The sequence below is a fragment of the Phoenix dactylifera genome, chromosome 16, assembly GCF_009389715.1.
Source record: "Phoenix dactylifera cultivar Barhee BC4 chromosome 16, palm_55x_up_171113_PBpolish2nd_filt_p, whole genome shotgun sequence".
Taxonomy (NCBI): Eukaryota; Viridiplantae; Streptophyta; class Magnoliopsida; order Arecales; family Arecaceae; genus Phoenix; species Phoenix dactylifera.
This window is the reverse complement of record NC_052407.1, coordinates 701,731-712,593: the sequence shown is the minus strand read 5'-3', so window position 1 is coordinate 712,593 and position 10,863 is coordinate 701,731. Positions and strand designations below refer to the sequence as shown.

General features: G+C 39.6%; 1 protein-coding gene across 1 annotated transcript; it reads right to left on the bottom strand.

The window, feature by feature from the left end:
* Positions 1-3,211: 3,211 nt before the first annotated feature.
* Positions 3,212-8,238, bottom strand: LOC103710194 (gamma-glutamyl peptidase 5-like). Its single transcript, XM_008795839.4, has 4 exons — positions 7,703-8,238; positions 5,237-5,389; positions 4,971-5,138; positions 3,212-3,573 (listed from the first exon to the last, which is right to left on the bottom strand). The coding sequence occupies exons 1-4, from the start codon at positions 8,045-8,047 to the stop codon at positions 3,472-3,474; spliced, it is 768 nt and encodes a 255-aa protein (XP_008794061.2). The 5' UTR covers positions 8,048-8,238; the 3' UTR covers positions 3,212-3,471.
* Between the last annotated feature and the right edge of the window lie 2,625 nt (positions 8,239-10,863).

Genomic DNA, 10,863 nt, shown 5'->3' with positions numbered 1-10,863 from the left:
TTTATATGTGATTTATGAATTTTACGAGATGATGATTTGAATGAAAAATGGATATGTGAATTGGAATAACATTTTTCGGATATAATTACTGTTCTTGCATCGTATATGCATATTTAGATCGGATTATGATATATCTATTTGCTACAAAAGAATTTTGATGTGCATCAGATTTAGAACTCTCAGCCTGGCTATGTTTTGGACCCTGCCAATAGGGGGTTATGCATTGGCAATTCTGGCCCCTCCACAGGGTATAAGTGTGGTATTCTGGCCCACTCCGCAAGGTATAAGTGCGGTATTCTGGCCCACTCCGTAGGGTATAAGTGCGTTCTGTTTCTGGCCTAGCCACAGGGTATAAGTGTGGTCGTAGCTAAAGGCTGATGAGATGAATGTGATTTGTTTCGAATCAGATTTATGATTATGTATATGGATATTTGAAAAATACGAATTTTAATGAATTTGTGCTTGAAAAGGAATTGATTATGTTATTATGTTGATTCATCGTAATTTGTATTTATATTTTATGTTATTATATGAATTGACTAGGTAAGGTGTTTATTACTTACTGGGCTGTCTAGCTCATTATACGATTTCTTACTATTTTTACAGATCCGAAGAATTAGCTCGATCCGGAGTTTTACAATATGGGAGTGCGAATAAAAGAATTATGGCACAAATTATCTTAGATTAGGTTTTTATTTAAATTAATGTTCCATCTTTATTGTTCCGCTGCGTATTTAGAATTGTGAGACTTTATAATTTATGTCAGTCAATGAAATAAGATTGCATTTATTTCAGCTGAATTATTTTAGTTACATTTTTTTTTGATATTTGGTTGAGATGCCTTGCATGCTCGTGGGGAGAGTTCCCTACGGATGTGCGGCGGTTGGCGCGGACCCCCGACTCGCGATCTCGGGCCGGGGGCGTGACACTTCTTTTGGTTCTCGTGTATTTCGAGAGAATTAAAGTTGTTGCCAATAAACACCCTGAAGCTGCAGGAGACCCTATGAGTAGTTTTGCAGGCTCTAGAGGATGCAATATGCTGCGTTATAAGGCCTTCCAAGAAGTAAGTTGAGTGTTTCCACCAGTTATTTCTTGGACTTTTCTTTCCATGTCTTTGAATTCTTGAGTGTGAAATCAATGTTCTTGTGCTGCTTTTGGAATGATAGCAGTAGAAAATTGATTTCAGCTGTTAAAGATTAATATTTGTTTTATGTGGTGCGGTGCATCAACAACTCTTAAGAGTGATATCAGCGGGTTCCAGTTCTATATGGATTAAGTTGAACGAATTCCTTGGCAGCGATGTTTTTACTGATGCGTATTTAAGCAATAATAACCCTTCTAGTTTTGGAACTATAGTTCATCTTGATAGTCTTAAGTAGGAGTTTTTGATGTTTATGGGACTACCACCAACTTTTTTTTTTTTTTTTTGGTACACCAGACGCTTATACTAATCTTGTGTGAACATGGCCATGGCCAACGGAATCAAGAGAAAGGATACAACTGAAAGAAGTAGGAAAAGAAAAATGTCATCCAAAGGACCCCCCAAAATGGTGGGCAGCATGCGAGACGATCTAGTCCGTAGTTCTGTTCACCTTCCAATATATATGTACAACCTGAAAATCCTCACACCCCCGCACCAGCCATCAGATATTGCCAGGAAGTGGAGGCGCATCCCCCCGCTGCCCCTCCTCCAGTAACCACTCCACCACCATAGCAAAATCTCTCTCAAGAATGATGCTCCCAGCGTCTAACACCCATCTCGCATAGGAGATACCCTCTCACGCAGCTCTGACCGACAACTTTAAGCGTATAAATTTTGAATGACTAGAGTATTAACCTTCTTTCTTCTTTTTTAATTTTAGCAGTTTGCTCGAATAATGAGCCTTAGAGATTGTTTATGAGAGATTTGTGCAAGTTGACAATCTAAATTGTTGTAGTATGATGATTGTGATGTGATTTTAATCACCACACTGTGGATGATGTCACTGCAGTTTCATTTTCTTTTTCACTAAACTGTTCTTTTTTGCGAGCTATAAGCCTGACTTGTGGATTTTACCCCAAGCTATCATACAGTTGAGAGTAGAAAATTGCTTCCATCCATTGAGCATTCCTCCTATTGGAGGAGATCCTCATCTTAAAATTCACATTTGATTAATGATTTTGGAATCCTTCCTCTGTGCACATGAGCATTGGAAGTGCAAGGTGATGTAGCCAGTTGTAGACCTGTTCTTATGTTTTTTTGGGATGTCTGTGGCAAGATACATTCTAACAGACTTCTTTTTGGGATGGTTATTTGTAGAATTACGCTTAAATCATAGCTCGTGTACACGAAGGATTGTGAGAATTCTATATATACCCTTTCAGGAAAAAAGATAATTAAAAGATTGTGTGTTGAGAAGTGTTCCTTCATGTGCAAAATTGTAAGCATTTTCATTTCATTGATTGGTGAAAGTTCTCATCCCAAAGATTTCTTTGATAGATGGATCTCTGCAATCCTTCTGATGCAATTGAAATTTGTCATTTTCAAGATGAAAATATAGAAGGAAACTAATGTAAAGGGCACTGAAATAACCAAGGGGATAGTTAACATGATGGGATCTCGAACCCTAAATTCTCGATTACATCTCGATTGATGTCTTCTCTTCCAGGCTTCTTGACTGATACTGAAGTGCTTAAGCTGGTTGGAATCATTGTATCTCAGGAGAAGGGCATCACATGCCAGTACACTTCGTGTGAGCAACTAATCTGAAAAGTTAGCATCACTAACCTGATTGGAATCCTTTGGTAGTTTGATTGCTGGTCTGTTCTCGAAAACTAGCCAAATTGTTTGAAGATGCATTTGACACCAACTAACTTCAGGTTTTTTGAAGCTTGAGAACCAAGCATAACAACTTTGAACTTTGAAGATTCATAACTTGATCGATGATTATCTTTCCAGAAAGAATCAGGCTTCTTGGCTAAGTTTAGATAAAGAAATTGATTTAGGCTTGTCGATTAAGTTTAGACAAAGAAAGGGTTCTAAAACATTCAGCATTTAGTTCTTCTGAGGAAATACAAATGTGCAACATTCAAGTAAGAAAATATTCAAGATATGAAACTCTACATCATACTGCCAGAATACACTTATTGCTCCAGCATAATAAAGAAAATGTCCTGTTTCTTAGGAAGTTTTATTCCTAGTATACGCATTACCCAACTGGGAACATGATGCTTTGATGTCTACTTAAAAGTAAAAATTACTAAAATGGTTTTTATTCTCGCACTAATTTTTGTGAAGTAAATTCCTTGATTAAATCATTCAACAAAGTAAAAGAGTTACATGAAGTGTGGCAGACCTGAAAAACCCCTCCTATGTAAACTTCCACCCATAAATGAAACTAATCCAACTAGCTTTGTTTGCTGACATTTTGAGGATTTATATACAAATGTTGGGGTTAATCTAGTTTTCGGAGCGACGAGTTCTGGCTACAATCAGAGTTTCCCCTTGAGAAAGCTTTTGCACAACCTTTTCCATGCCTCTCGCTCTGGTTCGCGAGCATCTAAGCTTGCCTTTGCTGCTTCAGCATGACAGATCTGAGACAAACATCTATTCAGTTCAGCTCCCACATGACAACAATACATGCCATGCTTCAGCATAAGTAGTTTGAAGATATAAAAGAATCATGAAGCACGAGAATAACATAATCTTGCTTAAAGAGAGAGTGAGAATAAAAGAACAATCATCTGATACATGAAGGATATCTATAACGTACTAAAAGAGAAGCTTTAGCCTCATCCAAAAATGGCCCCTATAACAGGTGAAACTAATCAAAATAATTGGGTCTTGAAAACTTGCGTGCTTTCATTCATTACAAAGAAAGATTTAGATACATGGTGTCAGGCTAAAGCAGCCTTGAGAAATTAATTCGCAAAATTTTACTAATTTGAGGTGAATTAGCATTATGCAGAAGCAAGGCAGCATAACCAAAGATAAATTGGTGCCTTCACAGAAAAGCTACAATTTGAAAAAACAAAAAACAAAAGTTTTCCTACAAGTATTGCATGAATTTTTAAAATTACGTAAAAATTTTCATATTTATAATATAAAGCAATATTTCTATTATGAGAGGAATTGTTTCAGCTGCAATCTCTCATCATACTCATCAAGATGCTGCTTTGTTTATATAGAAGTTGTCAAAGAATCAAATCGCAATATAGAAAGGCAATCGCAGCCATGATAGGAAGGTAATCGAAATCTGTTTCAGCCATAGTTATCTTCCAAAAAATAGGATGTCATGTTTAGAAGGCGATCAAACTTGTTTCCAGCAATATTGTTCTTCTAAGAACAAATAGCAATACAGCCATGATTGCCTCCTATGACAACAGGACATGTGTCGCCCGAGCGGAATTATCACAACAACTGGCAACGAAGATATGAAATACCACTAATTATTTGCATAAATCACAAAACTGATAATGGCATTTATCTTGATAGTAATAATGAAGAGGCAGACATTGAAAATACACCCTAATATCTTATGCTGTGTTCTTATTCGATGATTGGTGGGTTCGAGACCTTAGATGAATGTGATAAGAATATCCTTTCTAAAAAGCCTGGTTCAAACCATGGCGAAGAGGAAAACACAATCCTACAACTTGATATGCCATTTAATTTTGAAGTGTCTTGCAGTGGTTTACCAACAATCTGAGATTGGTTTCCCTTGCATTTCTCCTCTGATTTTGAACAAAATGCATGCTCTAATCACAAACATTATCCTTATGTTTATCTTCCATTTCCCTCTATTTGCAGGTTCCCATATTGGTTATCCATAAAGCCAGACAAACAGAAGATATTTCATGAAGCCTAAGTATTTCCATTTCTTCTTTTCCTTTTTTCCTTTTGGAAAAAAGATTGAGCCAGAGCTCAAGAGCTTTCATTAAGAAGATGAAAGAGAGATAAAGTCTAGATAGTTCACTGGATATTTTCTTGCCTGAATGAGGTTGCGTTGGAGGAGGCGATCGATAAGGTGCAGGAGAATTTCCTTGGTGTATTCAGGGTGGCCTTGGATGCCCATGATGTGGTCTCCGTACCTGAACATCTCGATACCAGTCTTCTCAGACCAAGCCATCACCTCTGCAAGGGGAGGCAGCTCCCAGACCTGAAGTTAAAAGAATTCTTCAAATGCAGCATTTAAATGCATCAAAGCATATAACCAAATCAAATGATATATCTCGATTCATGGATATCTTTCACTACCTCATCCCGATGACACTCGATCACCGGAAGATGAGAGGGGATGTGAAGAGATGAGAGCAGCTTAAGAGCAGACTGCGAGGGGTGGATGCAGGTCACTCCTACATCCCATCCTTTGGCTCGGCCAGTCTTCCCGCCCAAAGCTCGGCTCAAAATCTGTGCAAATTTAACTAAGATCAGCCAGAAGCCTTAAACCAAATAATAACAATAAAAAGATTTAGACAAACTTTCTCAAGAAAATAATAGAAAAAAAAATAAGGAGATGATATAGACAAACCATGGATACTAAAAAATATAAAGCTTATCAATTGCAAAACTCTCATGATACTTCTGATCACCTAATAACAGCCTCCTATAACAATGATGAAGTTAGAGACCGAAACCGCCGCTTTCTTCGCTCTCATCCCTTGCTCAGTCTGAATCTAACCTACAATAAATGGATTGTCGAGAAGAACCATTTCATGAGACAAGCCAGGCCCCAACTCCAACATCGTATAATACCATTCCAAAATTTATCTCCTATCGGTTTTCATCACATTCAAGATCTGATAACTCCAGTAGGTGGAGAAATAACTTGAGAACAATAAATGGGAGATCTTTATTTTGTGAAGTTTTTCTTTTTCAGTTGGATCATAATTCTTCCTGCAACCTAAACCTACTTCTGAACCAAATGACTGAGAATCTGGCTGCTGTGGTCCAACTCTGGAGTGTAGCCTGCACCATTCATATCTTTCCCGTACAAGCCCATCAGTAGGGAATGGTAGCTGATGGTCCCAACGGTCCAAAATCTAGCCTAACAGCAACTTTGAGCCATTCAAATCCTCATAGAATTCTCCTTTCTTTTTTACACTAACTCTCCTAATACAAACAATCTCCTCTAATATTAAAGGAGCTGAGTAGCTCGGTTGTGTCCTCTTTTTAACAAAGTATGGACACAGATGCCTTGTACCTAATCATCTATTAGATAAGAAACGTTTTTTACACCTCTGAATAGAGAGTTCATGCATATTGAGCAATGTTCAGGATAGAAGCATCTGCCATGTGAATCTCATGTATGATTTATAACACAGCCACAAATATTAGAACTCAAAAGGTGGCAAGTCTTAAAACTGTCGGCAGGCTAGATCACTATATCAATCATGTGCTATTTCTAAAGCAGGCTATGTATTCAATTCTCAACTATTAGCTAGCAAAAGACAAAAAAAATGTAAATCTCCACTGTTGCTAAGAAACAGAAGGCAGACTAGGAGCATGCATTTTCCCATCAGCAATGTGTTTTAGTCTTTAAGAACAAAATAGGAGCAAACATAAATTAAAAATCCAACTGTCTAGATTTCAATTTTACGCCCAAAATGTGACTAAACATAGAGAATTAGACCAGGAAATGATATATAATGATATAAAGTTAGGTTCCTTTGACACCAAACCTAATAAAAAGTTGTCATGTCAGCAGCCAAAATGCGACTAAACTAAGTATTAGCATCCATGGTCACCAAATCAGGACTATATTTGTGACAAAATTCAAATTCTTCAATGGACTAAACAAACAGAATTAAGCCAAAAGCAATATAAAAATTAGGTTCCTTCCACACCAGACCAAGTAAAAAAGTCTTGTCATATCAGCAGCCAAAATGTGACTAAACTAAGAATTAGCGTCCATAGCGACCAGTTTCTCTCGGTCGGACATAACATAGCTTACGGTTCGCTGGCATTGGCAAATTTCAGACTTCCAACGGTCCAAACAAAAAAGTCCTGACCCCAAGAAACCATTAAATATTGAACCACTTGGAACGTTGGTCTTCTCGGCCTTCCAACTTCCAAGATCTTGGTCATAGCAAGGTTAGGTTCATTTCATTATTTTAAATAGGTCTCAAGTGTGGGTACACGGAAACCTAAATGGTCGGCCCCGGATCTTCAGAGTTGTCACCACACGCATCACCGTCCAGCTGGCGCAATGTCACGTGAATCACGTATCAAGCTAAAATTTTTTATTTATATAAAAATAGGATCCACGCGAAACGTCGCTCCGTCCTTACCATAAAAACAAAGACATATAAATAAATAAATAAATGATGTTTTTTTATTATAAAAAAAAATTAGAGCAGAACGGCGTCAGACGCCAACGTCCAGCGACGACATAAGACACCAAATATGCGGTGGCAGATCCAGCCACCCGCATAGAGATTTCTACGCGGACTTCTAGACCCCAGACCTCGCCGGAAAGAAGGCCGTTCGCCGGACCGACGATGTCGAAAAGGACCAAAATGTCCCCATGCAACTTTCCCCAACCCCCTCATACCAAGCATGTGAACGGGCCTTCTCTTCCCTTCCTTTTCGATGACATAATAATACATCAAATTATCAACAACAAAGACCAGATTTATCATCCAAACGCAGAACGAGATGCATTGATATGATAGATTGTAGAAATTAAGGAAAACTTGATGAAAAATAAGGGGAAATTATTACCTGGTGGCCGAAGCAAATGCCGAGGACCTTCTTGCGCTTGGAATCGATGATTTTGAGAAGCTTGAGGAGTTCTTTGATCCACAGATCGTCGCCATGCGCGTCGTTGCAGCTGCCAGTGATGACAAACCCGTCGTAAGCGTCCACATCCTCCTCGGCCGGCAGCTCGCCGCGCGCCGCCCGGTAGACTTCCCATATCTCCCCCTCCTCCCCCAACAACCCCACGAACACCTTGAAATAACCCCCATAAACTTTCTTCACGTACTCCGAGTCCTCCGCGCACAGCAGCACGGCAAACCTCTTCCTCACCTCCATCTCTCCTCCTCCTCCACCTCCTCCTCCTCCCATTTCTTCTCCGTCTCTCTTTCTGATTCTTCGAACTTTTTCTGAGAAAAAAGGTTCCAGAGACGAAGAAAGAGAAGGAAAGGAGCTTTCTTTTCCTCCTTTCTGCTGGAAGCAAGAAAGAAAGAAAGAAAGCTCCGGTGGAGGAGGGATGGAATGATGGGTACAAATGGAGATCGGAGGGCGGAATGAAGAGGGATGGGAGGGGAAGGGAGCCGTTTTATAGAGGAAAGGGAGTGTCGAAGTGGCCACGTTTCATGGGTTAATTTACGCACGGCGCCACCCATGGGTTTGCGCCCGGCATACAGTTTGGTCCGGTTTGCCGGAAATGCCCCTCTTTTTGGGTGGGCACAGAACGTAGGTTGTTTTTTGTTTGTTTGTTTCGTATGTACAAATGCATCTATTAAAGCCAAAATACACCAGCTTACACAGTATCTCTAAGGCAGCTCTCTCTTTTTTTTATATGATCAGATATACTCTAAATGATGAGCTGCATGGATAGCCATCCAATCGATCATTTTATTGATCTTTCTAAAATATGCTAGATCTATAAGACCATTTCATCTTCCATCATCATCTTAATATTTCCGAGCAAAGATGGTCGTTTGTTTTCCGCTTTGTTCCGAAAGTGGCGTGCTTTTGCCACCGTACTTGGGGCGTTCTGGGAAGGAAAGGCGAAGGCTCAAACGCGACCGGTCGACACGTCGGTGACGGGGATATTATGGGAAGATGAGAGTGTTTTATTTCTTTGTAGTTTTAAAGTATTAGACTTCGGTGGATCCTGCCAGCTGTAGATTTAATTGATGATGTGGCGCGGGTCGATTGGTTGGGCTTGGCCTTGATGTGTTGGCGTTTGTTCCTTAGGAGAGACAATAATGGTTTCGGTGAGGTCAAGGGATACCTGCCGTTGCCAGCTTATTTATGGAGTCAATTCTCGCGTTGATTGGATTAAAGACTTGAAAACAGAGGATGGGGAAAGAGGTGATAAAAGGAGGACAAGGACGTTAACCGATTGGAACACTGTCTTGGAATTCAATTTACCACAAAGTTTGGCCACAGTCTAATTTTAGTTGCTAGAATTGGAGTGCCACAGCCCTAGGTTTTGAATATGATCTCTAGAAACTGGAGACAGAACTGAATTATCTCATCTTTAATTTGTTCAAACAAAAATGAATTGCGTAAATGCAAATAGTCATATAGAAACAAAATTTACGAAATCAGCATAACGAAGAGATCGAGGCACTGTACATAATGTTTATTTGATTTATTATCCAAAGTTGATTGATGCATGAAGTGGGTACTTTTTTTTATTTCTTTTTTTTGTTTGAGCACTTTGGTTATCGAGGAGAAGATCATTATTTACCGTCTTACGTGCAGGTTTGATCCACATTTTTGTTTCGTTGAGATAATGGACTCAGGAGAGAAAAGGGGGAGATGGTAAAACAAAAGAGGAGGGAAAAAAACACCCTTTTAAGACGTCAGACTCTCGAATGAGAGAGAAAAAGAAGAAAGGAAGGAAGAAGAGGAGAGCGTCCCAACCCTTTGTTCCCCTTTCCATTTCGGTTTCTTATTCCCTTTTCCTTGTAAAACCAAAAAAAACATAACAGAGAAAGGGGAGGAGGGCCGTCCCACCTCCTCTTTTCTCTTTCTCCCTCTTTAGGCCGTGGAACCAAAATATTAAAAAAAAAAGGGTAATTAATTCCCCACTCCCCAAAAGACAACAAATAGTTCCAGGTCTTAAAATCTTCCATCTATATCTTCACCAAGTTTAATTCCTAATCCTTGAGACCCTTTTATTTAAAAAAAAAGGCCGAAAATGCCCCTGTCCTCCTGATCTCCCAATTTTAGGAAAAGAAGAAAAAGACGCAGCTGCCGCCGCCCACGGCCCGCCTCCACAGGAGCTCCCTCCTGTGGCCGCCGCCAACCCCGGCCCCGCCCCCTCCCAAGCCCCCTCCCGCACCGCCAGGAATGCCCCTGCCCCCTCACGAGCCCCATCCTGCGGCCGTCGCCGGCCGCAGCCCACCCTCCTCCCGCGTCCGCCACTGCCCGGCCCCTTTCCGGAGTCGCTGGCCTCGCGGGAGAAGAGGTGCTCTCCGCGGGCCGGCCGCCCCCTCCCGCGGCCGTCACGGCCCGGCCCTCTTCCGGCGCGGCTGGCTCGTGGGAGGAGAAGAAAGAAAAAAAAGGAGGGAAGAAGAGAAGAAAAAGAAAAGAAAAAAGAAGAAAAGAAAATAAAAAGAAAATAAAAATAAATAAATAAATAAATGCATCAATATATATATATTTGAATGAACGAAGAAATAAATAAATAAATAAATAATATATTTTAATAAAATAAAATAATTATAAATAAATAAAGCTGCCGCATCCGGATCCCCTCCCATAGCCGCCACGGTCTGACCCCCTTCTGGTGCCACCGGCCTCACGGGAGGAGAAAATAGAAAAAAAGAAAAAAAAAGAAAAGAAAAAAAAAGAAAAGGAAAGAAAAAGAAGAAAATAAAAAAAGTAAAAAAGAAAATAAGAAAATAAGAAAGAAAAGAAAGAAAAGAAAAATAAATAAATAAATAAATATATATATATATATATGTGTGAATGAATGAATAAATAAATAAATATATAGTACATTGCAATAAAATAATAAACAAATAAATAAAGTGGCCGCGGCCGACCCCCTCCTGCTGCCGCCATGGCAAGACCCCCTTTTGGCGCCGCCGGCCTCACGAGAGGAGAAAATAAAAAAAAAGAGAAAAAAATAGAAGAAAGAAAGAAAAATAAGATTTAAGTGTGTGCAGAGAAAACTTAATTGTATATAGAGAATACTTAAC